Source organism: Prionailurus viverrinus, chromosome B1 (assembly GCF_022837055.1).
Source record: "Prionailurus viverrinus isolate Anna chromosome B1, UM_Priviv_1.0, whole genome shotgun sequence".
NCBI lineage: Eukaryota > Metazoa > Chordata > Mammalia > Carnivora > Felidae > Prionailurus > Prionailurus viverrinus.
In genome coordinates this window covers 120755715-120780222 of record NC_062564.1, presented here as the reverse complement: position 1 = coordinate 120780222, position 24508 = coordinate 120755715, and the positions used below count along the sequence as shown (strand labels likewise).

Genomic DNA, 24508 nt, shown 5'->3' with positions numbered 1-24508 from the left:
CTTACTTACAGTCATTGAAAAGAGATAGTTCCATCTTTTTCAGGTGTGTTAATTTAATGTTAAGAAAAAATATTACATGGTGGTTGGATTTTTTTTTCGGGGGGAACCTTAAACTAGTAGGTGAACATATGTAGTTGGTTTAGATTAGTCACTAAAGTTATAATAATACCAGTTAAATTGTGAAGTGTTATTTTAATTATTAACATTGGTTCAGTTATTTTCAACTCAGTTCTGTTATCCCATATATTAATCCAATTGATTGTTTAACAATTAGTCTTTAAAACAATGGATGGAATAATATGACCTTAACTATATTATAATTGTGATGTAGTTCACATTCATGTACTTTTCTCCAGGTTCTGATGACTACCTTGAGGTCAATATTCCAACAGACCTAAAAGTGGATCATTCTGGGGAAATAAGTAAGAGACAGGAAATTGAAGAATTATCAAAAGCTTCAAGAGATACCATACCACAGGCAATTGTGCTTCCTGCTGAAATTCCATGTGAGGTCAGTAAGAAACTTTGTTATTTAAGTGGCTCTCTTGTTTTCATAACAGAATGTGGGCTCTAAGATAGTTGGATACTTTGTTCATGGCTGTGTCCTCAGAATCCAAAACACTCTCTGGCCATTAGTAGGTATTTGGTAAATATTTGCTGAATAGTTAAATATTAGAGAATATATGAAAGCTTCATTTTATCAAATGTTATTTGGCACATTGCAAAAAGATATATAATTGCTATATATATAAAGCTACTTAAGAATTTTTTATTTCATTTTAACCAGATCAAGAATTTTACTCCTATAAGTAAAAACATATTCTTGAATAGAATTTGAAAACACTTATTTTCTAATATCACCAGTTTTTCAATTATTAAACATATATTAAAGGCCTGCGTTATTAAGTGGAAATATCGTAAGAGTTGGAAGAGTTGGTCCTTTCAGGAACAGAAGTATAATGGAGCAAGGAATGTAGTGTGGGCTTCTGAGAAGGTGACTATATGAATACATGCCTTCCTGCTAAGTCTTCATTGAAATGGACTACTAAAATAAGCACACTGGTAGAGCTTGGCCTGAATCTGTGTCTCCATAATCTCCAGACAGTGACCCTCAATGTCTGTATTGTCCTTCAGTGGGACAAGCCAAAGACACTCCTGAGCCTTAGGAGTTGCATGAAAGGATCCTTCTGGTAGAAGCCAGTGGATGTATGCCACTCAATGACAGGGGTTGCGATTGTCTGTCTGCTAGGAGTGTCTTTAGGAAGAGAACCCCCAATCTTGCTGGTATTAGCAGTCTTGGGGGAAGCCGAATTTTCTGTGCAGTTGGGCAAAGTCTAATCCCTTCACCCCTAGACCTGTTACTTAAGCAGAAAAATCATTGTTTTAAGCAATTATGCTGTTCATTCCAGAGAAACAACAACTTCTTTGACACTACCTTAGAGACTCCAGGAACTGAATCATTCAAGTTTGAGGGAACCAACACATGTAGCCAGGCAAAGAAAAATTACAACTCGCTTAAAGGACTCAGGAACTTGAGGGAGGACAGGCTGAACAATCAGAACCTGTGGCTCTGAGTGAGTCAGAAACAGTGGAAGAGACAGAAGTAAATATAAAAAACTGTAATAAACAGAAATGAGAATTATTCTCAAGGAGGTAAAATCAACACAAAAAAGAAAAAAAAACCCTCTGGAACTAAACATTGCTCACTGAGAATTATGCAGTGTGTCTTAATAGCTGCTTTGAAAAATACATACAACAGTAAATTTGTTTTAATTTTTTTAATGTTTGTTTATTTTTGAGAGAGAGAAAGACAGAGTGTGAGGGGGGGAGGAGCAGAGAGAGGGAGACACAGAATCTGAAACAGGCTTCAGGCTCTGAGCTGTCAGCACAGGGCCTGATGCAGGGCTCCAACTCCCAAACCGAGAGATCATGATCTGAGTTGAGGTCGGACACTTAACTGACACCCAGGTGCCCCAAGTAAATTTTGAATAATATGAAACCGTCCCCATTATTAAATTTGCAGAGAAATTGAAATCTAAAAATTAAACGCCACTGCCCTCCAGGCTGCAATAGCTCAGGTAGATGGTTGGGTAGAATCAGGGTACTTTCAAAAGCAGGATCATGAGCTGTCTTTTATTGACATGGATACAATTCTTTCAGACTTTCTGAAGTTAAATTATTTCAAAGCTCACTTAGGTACCCCACATTTTAAGGAATCTTAAGAATTGAAAGGTCATACGAGATTACTTTAGCACCAGCCCCACACACTAAAGAATTCAAAATAAACTAATTCCCAGACGAAAAACAGTTGTCCCAGCCAAAATCTTGTGCTCTCGGAACCTAGATCTTAGTACAATCTGAGTCCATGTAACAATGGCCAAGTACCAAAGGAAAGATCATTTGTATCCAAATGACTGAAAATCATGTTTCAGATTTGCCAGGGTAACTTTCAGTCAATGCTGGTTGTCTGAAAGCACAACCTGTGAACTTACTCATTTCTGAGACATCTTCCAGTCGGTGGGTGAGTGGAGACACCTGAATATATGGCCTCCTCCCAGTAAGTGATACTTGAGACTTTGCCACCATCTTACAAAAGTTAGGGGGTGCCTGCGTGGCTCACTTGATTGAGCATCCGACTTCGGTTGGCTCAGGTCATGATTTCCCAGATCGCTAGTTCGAGCCCCACACTGGGCCCACTGCTGTCAATGCACAACCTGCTTTGGATCCTCTGTCACGCTCTCTCTCTGCCCCTCCCCACTTGTATGCTCTCTCTCTCCCTCTCAGAAATAAAATAAACATTACAAAAGCTAGAAATTTACAGTGCTAAATTGCCAGTCACCAGGTCTTTTGGGAAACATGCCTCTTTCACACCCAGCACCTTTGAAATCTACAAAGTGCCCTCTGGTTTTGTGTTTCCAGTATGCCAGCGCTGAGTTGAGTAATGCTATGTAGTGACATAATCTTCATTCTCTTTGACTAAGCCGGGGGGGGGGGGGGGGGGGGTAGGGGGTAAGGTCCCTCCTGCTGCTGCTTCTTGCTGTAAAATTAATTGGGTCTGTGGACTTGCCTCGTAGAGGTTCCCTCCCTGTTCCCTCACCTGTGCTGGAGAATCAGCTTTAGTAGATTGTTCAACTGAGGCCGTAGGTAATTTTGCTGCTACTTTTGACCCCAGGAGCATGGGAGTGTTGATCCCTCTGCCTATTCGTCATTCCAAGCATTGTTCCTTTCTATGGATTTTAGATTTCCTAAGCCTTGAAAATCTTGTACCACTCTAAAAACAGCATAAAATACATTTTCTTCAACATTGTTTTTCATGTGGTAGTGAAGATAGGCCTCCAGTGTTCTGTTTATGTAAGTTATTCCCTGTCTCTTTGAGAAATACCTTGGTATTTAAGGTATTTAAGGTCTTAAAGGTGCAAATCTACTTAATTTGGCTTCTTCTTTTACCTTTTCTAGGATTAGCATTCTGTGCTATATTTTAGTATTTTTATTTATTTATTTATTTTGTTATGAGCCAACGCATTTGTTTTTCTAGCGTATTCCTCTTGATTTTATCTTGTGGAGTAATTGATCGTGAGAGATACGATGTCCAAGTTCTAAGCCTGTCAGACACATTCATTGTATAAAAGAGGCTTATCCAACTTTATGTCCCCAGTGAGAAATCCACCTGGGAGGCATTCTTCCATTGGAATAACATATAAACTAGAACTGGACCTGGCCTATTTGTTAGCTTCTCCGCCCTATACCGTGTATTACTACAAAGTCCAAATTTCATTAATTCCTCAGACAAACTCCCTCAGAGCGGTGGTTCTCATCTGGGAATGATTTTGCTCCCCCTGCCTCCAGAAGGGATTTGACAAAGCCTGCAGACAGTTTTGGTTGTCATCCTGGGGGGATTGCTACTGGCATCTAGGGGTGGTCCCCACAACAATGACTTCTCTGGTCCCAAACCGTCAATAGTGCCAACGTTAAATCCTGTCTCCAAGGACAGGAGATACATTTATGGCCCTTACAGTAATAAACTTCCTTCACATCACCTAATAATGGCATCAAGAATTAGTGCTCCCCTTCAGAGGCTTTTCTGCAATCTGCTCAGTTGTTCTGTAATCACTCGTTAGAGCTGCACAATCTGTAAGCGGTGACTCTTGTCCCTCTTTTTATGGATTTTACCTGAAGCCTTAAGAGGGAGCCTCTAAATGTTTTCCTCGGTGGGCCCTCTTGGAAAGTACTGTCACTTGCCCTCTGATGCCTCCTGTCTCTTCAGTTACCTCCGCAAGCCTCAGTCATAGGTTCAGCAATGGCTTCGTTATTTCCCCTTCACGAGCACTATCCTAAAAAGCGGTTCGGAATGAGCTTATCTTCTTTATCTTGTTTTATCTGCATAGACAGGCCTTCATTCTGTTTTCCCTTCTTTTTGGTAGAATTTGTCTACTGCAATCTCAGCTTTTCTCGCCCCAGAATCTCTTACTTCTTTGAGTGTAACTAACTGATATTTCTTAATTTTTATGTTATTCTCCCACTGCTGCTTTTCTAATGATAAGACTGAAATTGTTTTAAAACTAGTCCAGTCACTTGTTGATCTCAGGAGCAAATATAATTCTTCAAGTTATAGTATAACATTGAAAGGTCTTTTAAGTGGCTTTAAATCAACATTTGGATCTATATTAATTTCATTGAAGTGTCTTTGTATCCAAATCCTAGAACGTGGCACATTCCCTCAAAAAGACCTTCATTTTATTTGACCTGTTCCTTGACATACCTCTGTAGCTACCACTGTAATGTGAGTCTCCAAACCCACAGTGCAGACCTGATTATGTAGCCAAAAAATCTAGAGAAATCCTTAGACTATATGGAGAGGTGTGATTCTGAGGGGCCCATGGGAAAGCCACAAGGATCTCAGAGATGACCTCCTATGCATTCATTCCTTGGCCCAAGATAGGGTTTAAAATAATATACAGAAGCTAATGGCACTTCCCACTTAATTTCTCATACCAAATCACACACTAGTTCTTGGTAATCAACCTTAAAGTCTGATCCTGTGACTTCACTGAAAAGTATAGGAAAAGTTGCAAAAGACTATTGTGTGTATCAATGCCGAAAGGCTTATGTTGTAAGGTGCCACCCCTTTTGGTGGTAAGGTTTTACAGTGACCGAAAGAGGTCTTTACCTTTAACCAAGTGGCTCTCAAACTAAGCTGCGGACGGCGGTTACTGGGGGAGGTTTAAAAAAAAAATCGTGCCTAAATCCTACCCCCAGAGATTTGGATATAAATGGTCTGGTTTATGGCCTGGACACTGACAGTTTTAAAAGCTGCCCAGGTGATGCTGAAGGTGAGAATTAACAGCCCAATTCGGAACCATTGCCATAACCTAATCCTGGCTGTGCTGTCATGGGTCAGGTAGAGGTCAGCTACAGGAGCCTGCACAGTCCTGGCTTAATAAAACACATGCAACTATGCTCATTAAACTGGTGCCTATGAAAGTAGTCGTGAATATATGAAAAGAACCACTGGTCTGTGTAAAAAAGTCACGGTAAGCTGATATGATGATCCACTAGGGTAAAAATCCTTTGTTGCCTGTGCGTGATATATCATATAAGCCTAAAGACACCAACCCTAGGAGACCCGGAAACTTCACCCTTTATGTGTTCTATTATAGACCAAGTTTTAGCCCCTTTGTTTAGGTCTCAAGGTTTTGTGACCAATGCCACAAAACTAGGTTTTGGAAGGGATCATTATCATAATTCTCTCTGTCCCTGAATGTTCAGCGCCAAACAGGGGATAAACAGATGAGTCAGAAAGATTGAAAGCAAAACAGCAGCTTTATAACTGATAAAGCCAAATTTACGATCCTTTGAGTATTTTCTCTGTTGAATTAAGTGTACCCACATAATTAGATTTTTAGTTAAGATGTCATAATAGTTAAGGACAAGGCTGGACAATGCAGGCCTTCCCTCCTAGAGCAGGCCACTTTCTCCGTGGACAGGCAGCAAACAGCTGAAACTGGGAGTCCTGAGGGATGTAAGGAATGGAGCTGGGTGTGTTCAATTTTAAAATGTCACATTTTAACAGACTTATTCCATCTTCATTTTAAAAATATGTACAGATTGTCTCTTATGTACATAATTTTTGCAAGATGCCACAATGATATGAAAAAATAAAAATACTTTCAGGATATTGAAACTCTAGCCAGGAAGCCAACACACAGACAGGAAGAACTAATGAAGAGCAGGGGGCGTGACTTCGAGAAGGTCGAATGAGGAGTGTGAATGTGAAAGGCTCCATGATTCCCTTAGAAGTTGCTGTGGGCTGCAGTTGTAGGGAGGGTTTATGGAGCTTGTGAAACCCCGAGTCAAGCCTTGTGGGAGAGGAGAGGAGAAGTGGGGAGATGGAGGGAGAGTAGGAACGAAATGGCACGCCAACATTTGGTACAAACAGGCCTGGTGCAAAATGAAAGTGTAGGGGCCCTTGTTCAAATTAGTAAGCGCTTTAAGGCAGTGACAGCAGAACATTAAAGCAAGTGCAGGGCCTTCTAAGTGTACGGCCAGTGCAACAGTCCAGGTCATACACCTGTGAAGCTGGCCTTGGGTACAAATGAGGATGTGAGTCCCTCATTTGGGGTGGTCAGTATGCTTGTCTTTCCTTTAGAACTCTTCTCTGGAAAAGGTTGAAAGGTGGAGTCCTGCCCTCTATTAAGGAGGGAATCTGATGCATTAAGAAGCAGCCTGTGTGAGCACTCATGAATGAGAATGGGTGTGAGCACTCATTAGAATGAGAATGAGAATAATACACTGGGAGAAGATGCTGAGGCAAACTAACTTTGGAAGGGGAGAGGCCAAAGTTGAATAAGCCACAGTGGAAACTCGAGAGGGAGCTCTGAAGAACTTTGATGCAGAGGATCTTGGGGATCGGGGCCAAAATAAATAGGAAGTCATGAAAGGTTTGGTGACAGGTGTGAGCAACAGAGGAACTAAAAAACTGAGCTAGACAGGAGGCCCCGTGAAGAGGAGGTGGTAGATGAGACGAACAGGAGGAGCTCACATTCCTGACCTCGGGGGTCACATGAGGCAGTGCTTCGGTGTGGCATAGGGAAGAATACAGGGAGGCATTCTTGACATGCGGGATGTGTGAGGCCAAGAATGTGTGTCCTGTGGAATAGTGACATCTTTTCTCCATTTGCAATGTAATCGATGAGGAGAAATTTAGTTTAAAATATCCTGCAGACAAATATTGGGGAGCACCGGACTCCGGTGAAAAAATGGCCACAGTGGAAGTATGTAGGCTGAACCAATTCTGTGGCATCAACATTTTTTTTAAGTTTGTTTATTTATTTTGGGGGGGGGAGGGGCAGAGAGAGAGAGAGACAGAGGCAGAGAGAGAGAGACAGAGGCGCAGAGAGAGAGAGAGGCAGACAGAGAGAGAGAGAGAGAGAGAGAGAGAGAGAGAGAATCCCAAGCTCCACACTGTCAACATAGAGCCCGATATGGGGCTCGAACTCTGAAACCCTAAGATCCTGAAGTGAGCGAAATGAAGGGTATGGCGCTTCACCAGCTGAGCCACCCAGGCGCCCCACATTAATATATTTGTAGAAAGTCTTTGGTACAGAGCGTTAAAGTTGTAAGTTTTATCAGCAGGTGATATATGCATACACAGATAACTTTTAAATAAGAGAACTTTGAAGTTAATGACTTTTGGGTAAACACAATTTTATAAGAGTATATAAATGAGGTTTCTGTTTATTTTGCGAGGGACTGAAATTTAGTTTGACTTTGAGGAAAGCATTTGGAAGGTGATACCTGAGATAAACATAAAAATGATATTTCATTTTAGTTATTCTGAAGGGTCAAAGAGCACAGTGTAAAGGAGAGTACAGATTGTGATTTAGATAGTTCTGATTAATCTTCAGAATGTAACTCTCTGTATTAGCTACCCTGTTCTTAAAAGAAAACTAATAGCCTTCCATTTTGGTTTCAGTGTATATATGTGTGTATGTATGTTTTGGTTAGGATTAAAGGAAATATCTTTATATTAAAAGTGCTTAACATAATTCCCAGCATAAAATAGATATTCAGCAAATATTTATTCCTTCTTTTTCTCTGTATTAATGTCAATCTTTTTATCCCTAATTATTTTTTCTGGCTTTTTCCCCAGAATGGTTTTCAATAACTCCTTTTGACTTACATCCATAGATTTAGCTTTCGACGTTAATAAAATCTTGAAACTTTTAGATTTATAACCTTCAGTCATGTCAGTAACCTTCATAGATACTCATCACACATAAAGAGTAACCAGCGAATCTCTATTAGGTAAGATTTAAAACTATTGGATATTTAAAACATTGGACATTAAAACTCATATTTAAAATGTTAAGAGATCTTACAGCTATACCTATTCAGTCCTGTCATTTATAGGTGAATATACTAAGTTCTGGAAAGGCAAAGGAAAAGGATTCAGGGGGGAAAAAAAGCTTTGGTTAGCAAATGACAGCTCCCTGGAGGTCTATAGGTGATGCTCCTTACTCCGAGATAGGGATCCTCTTGGACAGGGAAGAGTGAAGGCCAAAAGGAAGCAACTGTGTCCTCACTTTTTTCAGTTGCAAAAGATGGGGTTGGGGAAAAAGTTGAGAATTCAATAGACACCAAGTTGATAAAATTAAAATGTGGTGAGAATCACATTTACATATTTTATTTCTGACCGTGTTTGAAAAGATAGGACATGCTAGAAGACATAATTATCCTGTGCAGACTTTGTTGTTATTAAATATAGTGGGTTCTTTGGTTAATGTAAACTTTTTCAAGGTCCTCATTGGGTTACATGTTTTGTCTTATAGAATCCTGGTGAAATATTTATTATTTTGAGAGATGAAGTCATTGGTGATACTGTGGAGGTTGAATTTACATCAAATAGCAAATGTGTTAGAACACAGCCAACCCGTTGGAATAAGACAGTCTGGTGTATGGAAGCTTTAGGTAAGAAATTTTTTTATGCATTAATAAATATAGAACATCATCCTGAGTTTCTTTCAATAAATTAATGATAAATGGTTTCACTTCCTTACAGAAACTAATATTGTTCTGCAGGTGTTTCCTGTGTTTAGCTTTCACATACCCGAGGTTGTTATTATTAATCTGGATTCCCAAAAGTATGAATGTGTAAATTATGAGAAATTAGCTTGTGTAACATGTGGTGAAATGACCGTCAGCAATATCACATATTTTTAAATATGTCAGCAGAGAGCACTTTAATATACATCAGCCATTAAATATGGAACTAAAATTGTTTGCTTTATTATAATAGGATTAATGAACCCTTGGGCTGTCGTTCATGAACTTTTTACTTTTTTTTTTTTGCCATTCTTTTTCACTATTTATCATCATGGTTCCATTTCTATATACAATCCTCCATCTTTTCCTTATTTAATTTATGAGGTTTACCATTTTATTATCCACCTTTGCTTGCAGCATGATAAATTGTATCAGATTTAAAATTCCAGATGGAGTAGCCACACCTGCCACAATATTGTACTTAAATCAAAGTTTAATAGATTAATTTCTGAATGTTTTGATACAAATGTAGGACTACTTTGTTTTTGAATTTATGATATCTTTTTACAGTCAGAGAATAAAATTACCTTATAAAACTTCATAGATATGAACTTTGTAAAATATTTTAAAGTACAAAAGTATATACAATCTTATTATGAATCTGGAAATGTAGTAAAAATATTTAAAATTAAATACTGTGTCAAATACATCCTGAACTTTTTTTTTTTCCTTTTGGAATGTAGCTATTATGAAGCCCATTTATAGAGCACTTACAAACCTTTTCTATTGTGCTATGCAAAGCATGTGTCCCCTCTATGGATTTCCTTGCACAGCCTAGGTGAGAGTTGAATTATAGAAAGGAAGGACTATACACCAAGCATTTTATAAACGTTTCAGACACTGGTTCCTGTGATGGATGAAGGTATGCAGAAGTGAGATGAGAAAGAACTTTGTCTCTTCTCTTTCTCTTCCAAAGCCCCCTACTTCCTTATGCCACATTTTAAAATGATTTAATTAACATTAATTTCTAACTAATTAGTTTTTGAGTTTAAACTAAATCTAGTTAGACTAAAATTGCTACAGGAAAATCAATATTGCAAATTAAGAAGTACTTAGATAATATTTCCCAAATAGCAAATCAAAGTGTCATATAAAATTATTCACATTAAGATTATATATTCAGTTTACCTAGCACTAAGAGCAGTGCAAAGAATAAATTATGTCAAAATTCAAATGTTTTTCAGAAAAGCAGAAACCTAATAGTCTATATCTTCCAAGATACCAGGCCATAATACTGTCCATGTAGTTGAACAGCAAATTTGTAGTAAAAAACAAATAAAACACTATTTACCAGTTACGCTATTTAACCTCTCCAATTCTTATTTTCAATTAGTATGTTTTATAAATTAATAGGTTTTTTTTTCTTTTACCAAAGTTAGCAATAAATAGGATGGTTCCATGAATGTGTATGGAAATATGGATGGGACATACCTCAGCAGAAATGGCCCAGAGTCTTATTTTTTTTTTGCCTTGTGCCACTGTTTCTTAACATTTTTTTTAATCCTAGCAAGAACTACATTTTACATCATAACTCAGTACATATTCAGAAATACATACTTAAAACAGAGGTTTTAAAAGTTGTCATTAGATGGGCGCCTGGGTGGCTCAGTCAGTTAAGCGTCTGACTTCAGCTCAGGTCGCGATCTCACGGTCTGTGAGTTCAAGCCCTATGTCAGGCTCTGTGCTGACAGTTCAGAGCCTGGAGCCTGCTTTGGATTCTGTGTCTCCCTCTGCCCCTCCCCTGCTCACGCTCTGACTCTCTGACTTTCAATAATAAATGACCATTAAAAAAATTTTTTTAAATAAATAAATTAAAGTCGTCATTAGAGTAATGGTTTCAGCCCTGACATGTGAAGAACTTGGAAATTGTCACTCCTTTTCCTACCGTAAGAAAAAGCTAAACAAACTGAAAATCAGTGACTTTTCTTGAACTCGTCAGAGAACTAAGGTTGCAGGGGGAACAAGTTTCCCAAAATCTGAAGGAGAAAGTAAATCAAGAGAGTGACACCCAAGATCTGCTTGGCTGGAGCAAAAGTCACTGGAGCCATAAACTGGTCGGCACATTTAAATCGTAATTTTGATGAATTGCTGGGGGTGGAGTGTGGATCAGTTCAAGAGTAAGCAACTCCTGGTGGCTACAGTCTTAAGAAGCACCCGTAATTGTGGGGGATTCCCTTCCAGGAACCCCACCACCACCAGGTTCACATAGGAAAATCTGGGGAAGATCTTCTAGAGGCTCTGACAGCTCTGAAGGAGAATAATCATGGTGAACCACTCCAGTATATTCTTCATAACAAAGGCCTACTCTCTAGGGGAAACCACTTTACCAGTGCCTTATCCCCACTGAGGAAGGACATCTATCCCATTGTACCCCCTGTAGCTTTTCTATCTCACTTAGGGTGGGGAAGGAAAACTCTGCCACAGCAGAAATACTTGTGAAGGTCACAGCCTAGAGACATCAGCCCACTTAAAGACCAAGACTTCATCGCAAGATTAGAATGCTTCCGACTGCCCCCAACCTGACCACCACCACAAAGGGGTTTCAGTATAATGGAGATGGTTCCAGTTGGAAGTACTGCAAGATGCAGGATCTTTCTGAGGAGGAGTAGTTAGGGAAGCACAAGGTCAAGAAGAAAGACAACAACCAGGATAATAGAGGACTTTGAAGCCTCTGGCATTGACAGCTATAATAGACATGAAATATAACCCACCTTCCAGCCATATTCTTATAAAGTCTTCACTGCATGCTCACCTCCTCAGTTCTTATACCCAACACACCATGTCTGGGTTTCAACAAGAAATTACAAGACATGCCAAAAAGTAACAAAAAAAAACATAGTCTAAAGAAATAAAGCAAATATTAGGCCAGACTTAGATGTGACATGGATGATGGATTTTGGCGTTATCAGACAGAGAATTTTAAATAACTATGATTAATATGTTAAGGATTATATTGCAAAAGTGAACAACATGCAAGAGCATAGGGGTAATGTAAATAGAGAGATAGAAATTCTATTTCTTTTCGTTTACTTCATTGCTAGTCAAAACCAAATTAATTGACGTCGTGAATTAAATGGTAATTCACCGTTCATAAAGTGGGTCACAGGCCACAGGTGGAGAAACTATGCTTTGTAGCTGTGCTGGCCAATATGGTAGCCACTAGCCACAACTAGTTATATAAACTTTATTACAATTAAATGAAATCTAAAATGAATTCCCTTAGTTGCACTACCCATAGTTCAAGTGCTTCATTAGAACATATCCATCCTCTTAGAAAGTTCCATTGAACAGCACTGAACAGCACAGTACAATTGAGTTCTTTTTTCCCTACACCAATTATAAAATAAGAGAAAGTGTCCAGCATGCTCTTAAAGGCTAGTGATTTGTCCAGAATCTTCAGTGGCCAAGGAGCTGTTTTTATTTTGTGTTGAGCCATTTACTGGGTAACTTTAGACAATTCTCAGTTGTGCCTCAGTTTCCTTGTTGATAAAATAACTGCTCTAATTACATTCCAAATACTCACTTATAGTACATTTGGAAATAAGGGAGATAAGATGTAAGACAACAAACACTTAAACATACATCCAACTGAGGAATAAGGTGTCAATCTCTTCCTCTAGCAATTCCCTTAAACATAGGGAATGGCTTTTCTGGAGTAACTCACCCTCAGCTTCTGGACAGAGTGTGATAAAACATTTGAAAATTCAAGGGAACCGTCTTTCTCTCTAAGTATTGTATTCTTCATATTATACTCTTCTCCTAGTCCTCTGTTTATATCCCTTGATATGAAAGTCACCAGATCTGTTTGTTTCCCCCTCACCCTTGAGGAATCATGTTCAAGGGAGCTCCTAATTCTATATCATCTCATATATATAATCCCTGAACTATTGGTGATTTCCAGAGGCAGGAAAGATCTCAATCAGTATCCCACACCATCTAATAAGAGTCTATACAGATTTAAGTCTCAATTTTCTTTTCCTGTACTTCTTTGAATACCAAGTTAAGATGGAAGAAGGATCTAAAAGTAAAGTGGAAACACACCAGGGATCCTTCCCCATTATTGATGTATCAAGTTCAGAGATGGTGTCCATCTTTCCAGTCTCTTTCCAGTGTAGAAAAATGACTCATGTGATTTGATTTCTGATCCCCTGGTTCATGATTCAATCAGTCATGTGGCTCAAAATGTGGTTTGTTCTCCATAAATATTCTCTTGTGTAATACCCAGAGCTTCATGTACTGAATCTGGCTGGTATTGAGGGCTGGTAAGGCAGCTTGACAATATTGTCCCAGAGCAGACTTATTTCTAGTCAACCTTCCATAGTCCCTAGAGTATAGCCATAATCATCATGAAGTAAGATGACTTCTACGGCCCTTACTGTCACTCTCAAATTTTGAGCAATCTGATAAAGCAGTGGTGTGCTAACACCATCTCATATTGGATTCAAAAGCCAATTCTGTGCATCTCTTCTCTACTTCATATTCGGTGACATTATCTTGACTATTAGTCTTCCCTGGCTGCCATGGTAAAATACCACAGACTGGGTGGCTTAAACAACAGAAATTTATTTCTGGAGGCTGGAAACCTAAGCTCAAGGGGCAAAAATTTGGGTTTCTGGCAAGACCTCTTTTCTTAGCTTGTAGTTGGCTACCTTCTTGCTCTGTCCTCATATGGCCTTTCCTCTGTGCACAGGCACTTCTGGTGTCTCTTCCTCTTCTTATAAGGAGACCAGCCCTATCAGATAAGGGCCATACCCTTATGACCTCAATTTAACCTTAATTATCTTATTAAAGGCCTTATTTCTAAATACCTTGGGAGTTAGGGCTTCAACATATGAATTGAGGGATTGGGGGACACAATTCAGTCCATCACACTTTGGTTACTTGAAATCAGCCATGGTGGAAGTATATACACCACAGAAATTGGCAAAAACCATAAATCAGGGTTTTTTAATTTTCTTTTTGGAGAGTCAGTGTATCAACACAGCACTGGGATAAAGAAGACCTCATTAAATAAAGGAGCTTTCTGTAAGACACATATGCTTATATCACATTATTCAGAAGTTAATCCCAAAGTCACATCTAGCTGAAAGGAAAAATAGAAAATCTAGTCTTTTGAGTTGGATAGCAATGTGCCCAGCAAGAAAAAAAAAATCAGGATTCTGTTTCTAAAAGGAAGAGAATAAATAGACTTTGAGATAGACAACTAGAATTCTCTTTTAGAGAATGGTACCTCTTAAAACCAACGATTATCCTTCCTTTGGATACTTCCTCTTAGTCATTTTAAGGGTGTGTGTGTGTGTGTGTGTGTGTGTGTGTGTGTGTGTGAGAGAGAGAGAGAGAGAGAGAGAGAGAGAGAGAAATAATACTCTGAACACTAAGGCATGTCACATACTCTGAGACCTACCTGCAGTGCTCAGAACTCTCAGATCTTTCACCACCCAACCCAACCCTTTGCCTTATTAATGTTCTTTTTATATGTATATTTCTTTCTAACTTGGTAGCAATTCAGAAAAAAGAAAATTATGTTAAATACAAATATGCTAACCAGTGAAGAAATCTTAAGTGCTCTTTTTCTAAATGGCATCTTTCCCTTCTGACACACTTGCACATCTTAACCTGATTTTTTTATTTGAGAAAATATCCTCTAATTTTGTGTTCTTTTTTCCTTTCAGCTTAATAACTTCATACACTTCTAATTACTTCATTTTCTAAAAGACACACCTTTCTAATGGTATCCACAGGTTTGTCACTGACAGGAACTGTTTTGCGCTAAAGGAATTTGAAGTTACTCAGGAACTTGAATTAGTCTCAGCTTATGCCAGAAGTTATAAAAATACATGCGACATCTTTAAACTAGAAATATTAACTAATGTTTACTCAGAAGGAAGAGGTATTCCTCTGGTACCTGCAGGTCAGCCAGAAAAATATTTTACACAGCAGGGGGACAACCAATTAAAAGTTGAGAGGAATGTAAAAATATCTACAAAGATACTGAATGTCTTTATTAATTAAGAAACTATTCTGGTTAACGTAAATTATAACTTCATAATTCATTAAAAGAGCATGAAAAATACTTTAAGATGTGCCAAATATTACACTGAACCTGCTTAGAAAAATAACAACAATTGATAAGAAATTTTTCTAAGTATCATAATTGAGGGGGACAATTTTAACATATATTAAATATACCAATATTTAGGCAGACCAAAGTTTTAAAGCCACCGATATTTATTTATGAGTAGTGTTCTGGGGCACCTGGGTGGCTCAGTCGGTTGAGCATCCGACTCTGGCTCAGGTCACCATCTCACGGTTCAGAGGTTCCAGCCCCACGTCGGGCTCTGTGCTGACAGCTCAGAGCCTGGAGCCTGCTTCAGATTCTGTCTCCCTCTCTCTCTGCCCCTCCCCTGCTTGTGCTCTGCCTCTCAAAAATGAATAAATGTTAAAAAAATTTTTTAATGAAAAAATAAAAAAATTAAATAGTGTTCTAATCAAAAGAAATCCATATTGATCTCAGTTCCCATAGAAACATTAGGTAGGTTCATTTAAGGTTTACCATGTGATAAAAGGCAAAAATTGGTTCATAAAGGAACACAGCTTCTCAGGCAATGGAAATACAGAAAGAAAATCTCTTAAATTGTTGGATTTGTGAAATATGTATTTTTATGGAATTAGTGAATGTAGTTCTGACTATTCAAAAATACTTTATATTTTCCATAAATTGCTTCAGTCCCTCATCTGGAAGGACAGACCACTTAAAGAGACAGTGCAGGTTGACAAAGACTCTTGAATGGCAAGATGTGAAATTTGAATAGAATTCCTTTTTTTACCATTGCTCCTTTGTAAGTTTGCTTTCTTGTTTATCTATGTTTGATATGAGCAAGGAATTCCATCTTCTTCCACTATAAGCCTTTTTCTCCTCTTCACAGCTGACTCCAGTACCCTCACTTAGTTTAGTGATCTCTGACCTATATTAAATGTATTAAATGTTACTTCCCTACTTTAGCCTAGATAGCAAACAGCAGGATTCACTTTCCTTCTCTTCTGAGTCCTTAAATTAATTGCCTGTATTTTTATTAAAGAGCTATAAAATGTAGATATCATAATGACTATAGTCAAAGTAAAATAATGCTCAGGTGGTACAGGGTGCTATTGACGAAAGGCCAATTCAATAACACATATTTAGGGAAGGCCTCCCAATCAGATGAATCCATAAGGAATCCTCCAAGGTCTTGATTTAATAACTGACGTTCAATAGATAAGAAAATAAATAAGCAAAGACAGTACTTCAAAGGACATCTGTCTCTCGGGAAGATTATTCTAAAATCAATAGAACTAATGGTACAAGATAATCAAGAATAAATCAGTTCATTTGCTTTCATGTTAGAGTTTAAAGAAATTAGAATATTTTAAGTATCCTTTATCAAAGGACTACCAAGCAAATCTTCTTATCATGTATTTCTCATGATTCATCACTTGACTTTCTTTCAGAAGGTTAACACCCCATTGTAAACTCTAATCTTTTTTCTGAGTGACAAAATCCGTATCTTCTTTCCAAATCATCTTCCTGAAATCTACCAAAATTGATTTCATTCGACTTCAGTAACTCCAGAACCCTCTTTACCAGATGTGGGCAACTTCAGCTGATGAGATATATGTTATCACTTTCAGGTTTTGTTGCATTTTCTCTTACATTATCTACTGGATGGATACTTACTTTGGGAAGAGAGGACTTTTATACACATAGTTTCTGTATAATACAAGTGAGGTGTCTAGTCAAGCAATATGGGAAGAGAATATTACAGCCTCTTGATCTAGTTAAGCTTAAGATTGCTTTTGTTGGCTTTAAATCTCTCTGAGCAAAATTGTAAGAGGCCCTTTAATCTCTTCAGGAGATAAAGTAAAATTAATGCTTAAACCTTAGAAACTTTTAAATATTCAAAACCTCATCAGGTGGCTAAGGTTAGAGAATAGGCATTTTTGGTCTTGTACTTAATAGCTTATTTTCCAAACCCCAAATGTCTGGGTGACAATTTTCCAGGACTATTTGGGAAATATCTCCATGACAGGTAGTCAGAGTTTTTAAAGTATGTTCTATAAATAGATTAAAGTTAGGCTTAATTTTGTTTATTTTTGTTATAATAAAATAACTTTATTTACTGAAATGATTGTTTATTGGTACTCTTTCCTAGTGAGCCCAACATTCTTAGGAAACTTTAGCTGTGTTGGTATGTTAATGCAGAATTCACAAGGCAGTATATCAGTCACTTTAACAACTTGTCCACAAAAAGCGTTTTGATGAATGTGTAGTATAAATAGTACTTAAATAGCAGGATATTAAACCTTGTTGCCTTCCCAAAGGTGTTTTTTTTTTTTACTGTAACCACTTGCATAAAAGTTCTATAGTTTCAATTGATTCTACCCTTTCTCCTTCCAAATACAATTTTGAGAAATTTGTCTATAATTAATGAGAATTTTCTTCATGAGATTATTAACAGATACACAACTTTTAATGAATTGTTGTACCATCCTAAATTCTGAAGTATTATGTAAACATAATTACAGATTACGCCAAAAGAGAGTGTTAGTAGTAGAGAGAAAAGATTTAGGGCTTTGCTTTTGCCATAATTTTAGCATGTGTTCAGATTCTATAAGGTTTTATTTAATTAAGTCTAAAATTGTACATTATATTCTGTGGGTACTAAGGATAAAAAGAAAACATTTAGTGTCAGAAGTTAGTAAAATTGTTATGAATTCTTTTTTTTTAATGTTTATTTTTGACAGAGAGAGACACAGAGCATGAGCGGGGGAGGGGCAGAGAGAGAGGGAGACACAGAATCCGAAGCAGGCTCCAGGCTCTGAGCTGTCAGCACAGAGCCTGACATAGGGCTTGAACTCACAGACTGCAAGATCATGACCTGAGCCAAAGTCGGACGCTCAACTGGCTAAGCCACCCAGGCGCCCTAAATTGTTATGAATTCTTAAAGATTCCTTCATATTCTCTGCAAGATGTAATACTATGATACATGCATTATATACTCAGCTCCTAACTCTTGTTTGCATTTTTAAGATTTTCCTGCTGGGTCTGTCAATGTCCACATCTACTGTGATGGAGTCATTAAGGCCACAACAGAGATTAAGTACTCTACAAGTGCAAAGGCTGTGGAATACCTATTGGGAGTGGCAAGTCCAGGAGATGGTGTGCGCCAGGTAAGTTGATCTTTGCATGAAATTGCTAATAAACTGAAGGGCCAATGCTGGATAACAGTATGCATGCTTTGGTATAAAGTCTGAATATTGGTTGAATACGAATGAATTATGGCTTGATAGGAAGGGAAGAAACGGACTTCTGTGGTGCAGAGATGCAGATGAATTAGTTTGCTTAACTCAAGTCATTCTAGATAATGTCACTGGGAGACAGGTTGTCCATTACAAACTCGCTTTTGTGATGGGCTCACTTTAAAGCTGTCACAGAGCAGATAAAGAAAGACAGAAGGGTTAGAGCAAACTATTAAGAAATGAATAACCTCTCGATCCAGATCAAGACAGTACAAAGCAAAAGTACGATCATCTGATGCTTTGAGGTTAAGGAGTAAGACAAACCAAGAAAGAGAGCATATGGCATTAATCTAAGAATTGTTATTTTCACGTGGAAACTTCCAAGCCCGGTGTATATTTTTCTTAGTTTCATTTATTACTGTTACCTGATAGTGAAAATTACTGCTTTATTTTTTTAATGTTTTTATTAATTTTTGAGACAGAGAGAGACAGAGCATGAGCGGGGAAGGGGCAGAGAGAGAGGGAGACACAGAATCTGAAGCAGGCTCCAGGCTTTGAGCTGTCAGCACAGAGCTCGACGCGCGGCTCGAACTCACAGACTGTGAGATTGTGACCTGAGCTGAAGTCAGACGCTTAACCAACTGAGCCACTCAGGCACCCCGAAAATTACTGCTTTAAATTGACAGTGTCTATTAGGAATTCCAGAACTGTTAAAATTTTCAGGGAAGTATGCAAAGAGTCATTTTCAAGCCCCAGGTTCTTTCTCCAGTGTGACAAAGCATTACTGAACAATGAGGATTTGGTGAGGAGTTTCTAGTCTCAAAAGGCCCTGGTTTGAGACATTCTCCAGTGAATGTAGATGCTGCCAATGTCCCCATGGATGTGGAATGGAACAATTGCATTTTGATTCGTCTTAAGCCATTGGTTTAATTTCTGTATTTTTTTTTGTTTGGTTTTTGTTACTTGACCCACTTTCAATAGAGAGAAAGTTTGTTTAATGTGGAACATTTATCCTTTATGTGCTTATCCCATCAAATTTTCAGAGTGAAATAAATGTCATTTTTATAGTACCTGATAATTAGATTATAACCATATTTATCACCTTGGGTTTTTGGCAGTGAATGGAGAGAGTGAAGGTGGAAAAAGGGGTAACTGAACAGCGAGATCTTCAAAGTTACCGCGGAACACTCTGTAACAAAACCATCAATGATAGTGTGGTTGGCAGATTGTCATGAAGCCTTATTATATGTTTAAACTAGTTTGCAATGGGAGGCTTTGTTATTTACTTGTGACACATTTTTCTGTTAGATCAATGGCAAAGGTAAAAATGTCTTAGAGAAGGACAAGGAGTGAAATACCATTTGTCAAACTGGCGAGTCTGAGGACATTTGATAAAATGTCTATATTGTCATTGCAAAGCAAGAACAAAAGTAATAGCTTGAAATATGGATTGTTTCATTTTATTGTGAAAAGTCTCCCTGTCTTCCACTTTAAAACATCCATTCATTACAAAAGGATTAATAAAAGTGATACATTTCATTATTAATATTTCAGTCAGCATAGAAGTAAAGGAACTCTCCAAACACATTTTTGGAGTCAGCATAGAAGTAAAGGAACTCTCCAAACACATCCCTTGGTTTTGCCGTTGGGGGAGGAGAAAACATTTTGTACACAAGAAAATTAAATATGATTCATGACTCTAGGATAGTTTTTCAGAATGCTCTAATATGCCAAGTCATAGATTGTTCTACAGCTTTGAGTGAATAAAAACTGTTTTGCATAGTTTTCAGATAACTGGAAAATACTATTCCCTTTTAACCCTCAGCATCCGAAATGAGAGGTGAGAAAAGATTATGGTTACATTTTAGGATTCTCCTCTTTACCTATTCCTGGTAGCTTAGTGAAAGGAAGGATGCTAGACAGCCACAGCTTGATTCAGGCTTTTCCTATCAGAAGAGAGCCACTTGGAACCTAAGTGAGTACTGAAAGGAAGAATTATTCTATCTTGGTGACAGCAGACCACAGCATGGTAAGAAGAGACGCCGAAAGATTAAGTTTAATCTACACAACTTAAGACCGCCTTATGAGTTTTGCTACTGTCATCAGGGGACCGAGACCTGTTGTGGAATTTGGAGCAAACAAATTCTGAGTTAGAGATTTCGGACTGGACTGAAGTGTACTATCCCAGGCCTGAAGGAAGGACAAGGCTGCAATTCAGTTAGCCTCCATCAAATCTTAGACTAAATATGGCATGGAATTCTCCAGTCCACTGATAACCTGAGTTATCCCTTTTATGAAGTCAGAGACAGTGAAAGGCAGACTCCACCCTTAATGAAGAAGAAAGAAATACAGGGTCATTTCCTTGGTGTGTTTTAGAATTGTTTGGCCTCAAAAGAGGTGGCCTAGCCCACCCTGTGCTTTGCAGGCATTTGGATTTCCCTTTTGACGTTTGGCTTTGTTCCCAAGTAGATCATATTTTTTTAATTGTACAAAAGCTTTGCTTTTCCAATCCAGCATAGAACATTACAGTAATTGTTTCTTTCATATGCTCACTACTCTGTCACTAAATTAGGAAATTTGAATATTTTGCAAATAGTCTACTGAACATCTCTATTCAAAGAACAACATACATTGTAATTTTATTCACTGTAGTTATTGTGTATTTGTAAGAACATATACCAGCAGATTTCAGTTTTTTCAGTATCTTATCTACTTAGCCGAAGTAGAATATTGTAAGAAACATCCTCAGTTTTCCTATAAATTTTAATGGCAGATGTGATTTAAGTAATCTTAAAAATTAGTAGTGAGATACTTCCTATAATCATTTAAAAGCTATTAGGAATATAATAATGTGAACACTCTGTGAATTTGAAGGAAGAAATAATAAGAAGAAGTCTGTGAGTTTTATTTTTCAGTAATCCTAGAATTTATAATAGGAGACTTTATATTATCATTTAAGAGCTGTTGGGCATATAGCAAAATGACCATTCTGTGAATTTGAGAAAAGAAATGATAAGGAATTTGATTTACTTAGTTTATTTTTAATGATGTCCATTAAATTTTGAATACTTTACCTAAATCAGCTTAGTTATCTAACTGCTTCCTAAATCATTTATCTTTTTTGGATAGATATTAAATCCCAGCACGTAGCCTCATAAAGGTGCAATTTCCAGAGCATTACCCAAAATAAAAAGTTGAAGAGAGATCGAATGAAAAAATGAGAAAATCCAAAGCCCACCTTGGGAAGATAATTAGAATTCAAGTGCTAATGTTAGAAATACTAGTAACTCCTATTTAACTGAGATAATTAAAACCTTTGAGATTTTCATCCTATTTACAGAACTGTCTGGGGACAACCATAAAGTTAACTTCACATAGGAACAACTAGATACAATATAAGAAACCAAATTAGGTCAAAATGCTGAAAGAACATAGCAATTATTGATCAAAGTGTTAGCATCGTATTCATTAAAAGAGGTTTTGAAATGATACCACATAACTCTCCTTAGTTGTACTTCTTGTTGGTAAAATATCCTTGTGTTTCATGTGTTGATCACTTTGCATGGGTTGCTTTATATTTATTGAAATCTTATTTTTGTCTTCATGTTAGGTACACCTCATTTCGAGTTTTTATTAAATTGTATATATGATTCAATCTTTGGTTTGCTGCCTGCAAATATTTAATACAGTATGAAGCCAGCTACAGTAGGATGAGGGACACACAGGGAAGACATAGAAAACTCTCATATAATGAGGAATTTCCTAGTTATGAATAGTTCTCTTAAAGGTTAGTTTTTTCACAAGGTTAAGTTCAAGTGTTAGCAGGACTCTCCCTTAAAGAATTCTCCGGGAGATTCTTCCCAGGGCCTTTCAGTAATTATTTCTCGGTCCTTGTCTCCCTGGAAAGACTAGTGGACACCTTCCTTCCTCTTTTCATCAGCTCCTGTTGATAAGAGGTGCAAATGCATCTGGTCTCTAAAGTATACTTCACCACAGTGCCAGTGTTCTCTAAGACCTCCTTTGCTTCAGACTTTCAGTGACTCACTGGATAGGGTCCACACTCCCCTGAATGGCACACAAGGCTGCAGAGTCACAAATCTTACTGCCCATCGCCTCTTACCACAGCATACCCTCCATGTCTTCTTTTTAAAATTTTTTTTCAACGTTTATTTATTTTTGGGACAGAGAGAGACAGAGCACGAACGGGGGAGGGGCAGAGAGAGAGGGAGACACAGAATCGGAAACAGGCTCCAGGCTCTGAGCCATCAGCCCAGAGCCTGACGCGGGGCTCGAACTCACGGACCGCGAGATCGTGACCTGGCTGAAGTCGGATGCTTAACCGACTGCGCCACCCAGGTGCCCCTCCCTCCATGTCTTCTTAATTCTCTCCATGACTCCCACCATTTTAGCCCCTCAGGATTGCTCGCTCTTAGCACGTATTCTGCTATTCCTCCTCTCCTCCTTTAAGGCATGGACATTGTGTTTTTCATCTTTGCATACCCCGTTACTTTCGCACAATTAGTTCCTGACACGAGACACCATGAGACAAAAATGGGAAAACACAAGTACTTGCTTCTTCTTCTGGTGCTCTTTGAAGAAATAAGTGGAGAACTATAGGATAGGACTATCAACGATGAGATGGGGAATGACAACTGTCCTCTTGAAATACACTGTTATTTATTTCTCAAATTGAATAAATGAATCTGATACCTACCAAAGCGAAGAACTCTCAGAGGCCCATGATACTAGAAAAATGAAGAATGTGTGCTGTAAGCTTGTCTTCATGTTCTACCTCAGTGTGAAGTCTATGTTGCTAATGCCGTTCATTACAGACTTTTAACAGCTATAGGATTCCAGATTCCAGGCTTCCTTTCTCTTGGATATTAAGGAAATGTTTGCTACTCAAAAAATGCCCAAGATTTTATCTCTCTTTCAAAAAGCTTCATGTTATTGTTTCTTTTCCTTTCCCGGAACGTGGCATCATAGCATAGGAGAATGAGTTCTAGATGGGGCAGGAGCAGGAGTTAGATTCTTTAACTGAATCAGCAATCAGTTCATGAGAGCTCATTTTCCTTGGTGTGAAAGAAATTTCCTCCTGTGTACAATAGAGGAAGCTAGAATATATGATCTTCAAGGCCACTTCTGACTCACGTATTCCATAATATTATGCCAAGAAAAAAAATACTTAAATTAGGAATTATGACCACTCTTATCAGAGAATTGACTTGCAAATATGTGTATTCTCCATGTAGCCTTTATTTCACTTTATTTGTACTTCTTCCTAATTTTCCCTGCCAAGAAGGAAGTGATTTGAATTTCATCTATCTCTTATCACCTTTATTACTTGTTTCATATTTCTGATGGGATATTTGAAATGAATATGGAAAGAAAAAATAAAATGCAATTTGGACACTTATTTCTAGATTCATTTTTCATATTGTTTATACCCTTAATTAGAATGGATCAGTAAAAATAAGTCATATCTATTGAAGCTTGGTATTTTACTGATAAAATAAGTGACATTTCCTTTGTGCCATGTCTCCACCTGTGGTAACGAATAAGCAGTGGTTAATGATGCCTTATTAGAGTAGTTCAGACGTAAACAGTAATAGTCACCCCAGGTACCATTGAGTCAAATAGGAACATACCACTTAGTACCCTCATCCACTTATTTAGGAAAAAACAAATTGGTTAACTTTAACAGCAGACATAGCAGCTGATGTAGGGGAAAAAATAAATATTTCTGGGTACAGGTACTTAGCCAGTAATACAACATAATTTTAGTTCTCTGTAATTGTCTTTTTTTAATCTATTAATTTTTATTTATTTATTTATTTATTTATTTATTTATTTATTTATTTTTCAATATGAAATTTATTGTCAGACTGGTTTCCATACAACACCCAGTGCTCATCCCAACAGGTGCCCTCCTCAATACCCATCACCCACCCTCCCCACCTTCCCACCCTGCATCCACCCTCAGTTTGTTCTCAGTTTTTAAGAGTCTCTTATGGTTTGGCTCCCTCCCTCTCTAACTTTTTTTTTCTTCCCCTCCCCCATGGTCTTCTGTTAAGTTTCTCAGGATCCACATAAGAGTGAAAACATGGTATCTGTCTTTCTCTCTATGACT

The 24508-nt window shown here is 37.8% G+C and overlaps 1 protein-coding gene across 1 annotated transcript in view; it reads left to right on the top strand.

The window, feature by feature from the left end:
• BANK1 (B cell scaffold protein with ankyrin repeats 1) overlaps positions 1 to 24508 on the top strand; it is a 309952-nt gene that overhangs the window by 81116 nt on the left and 204328 nt on the right. The window contains exons 4-6 of the mRNA XM_047857595.1: positions 357 to 511; positions 8829 to 8967; positions 18170 to 18309. Of these exons, the coding sequence (XP_047713551.1) occupies positions 357 to 511; positions 8829 to 8967; positions 18170 to 18309 (434 nt within the window). The remainder of the gene's footprint in view (positions 1 to 356; positions 512 to 8828; positions 8968 to 18169; positions 18310 to 24508) is intronic.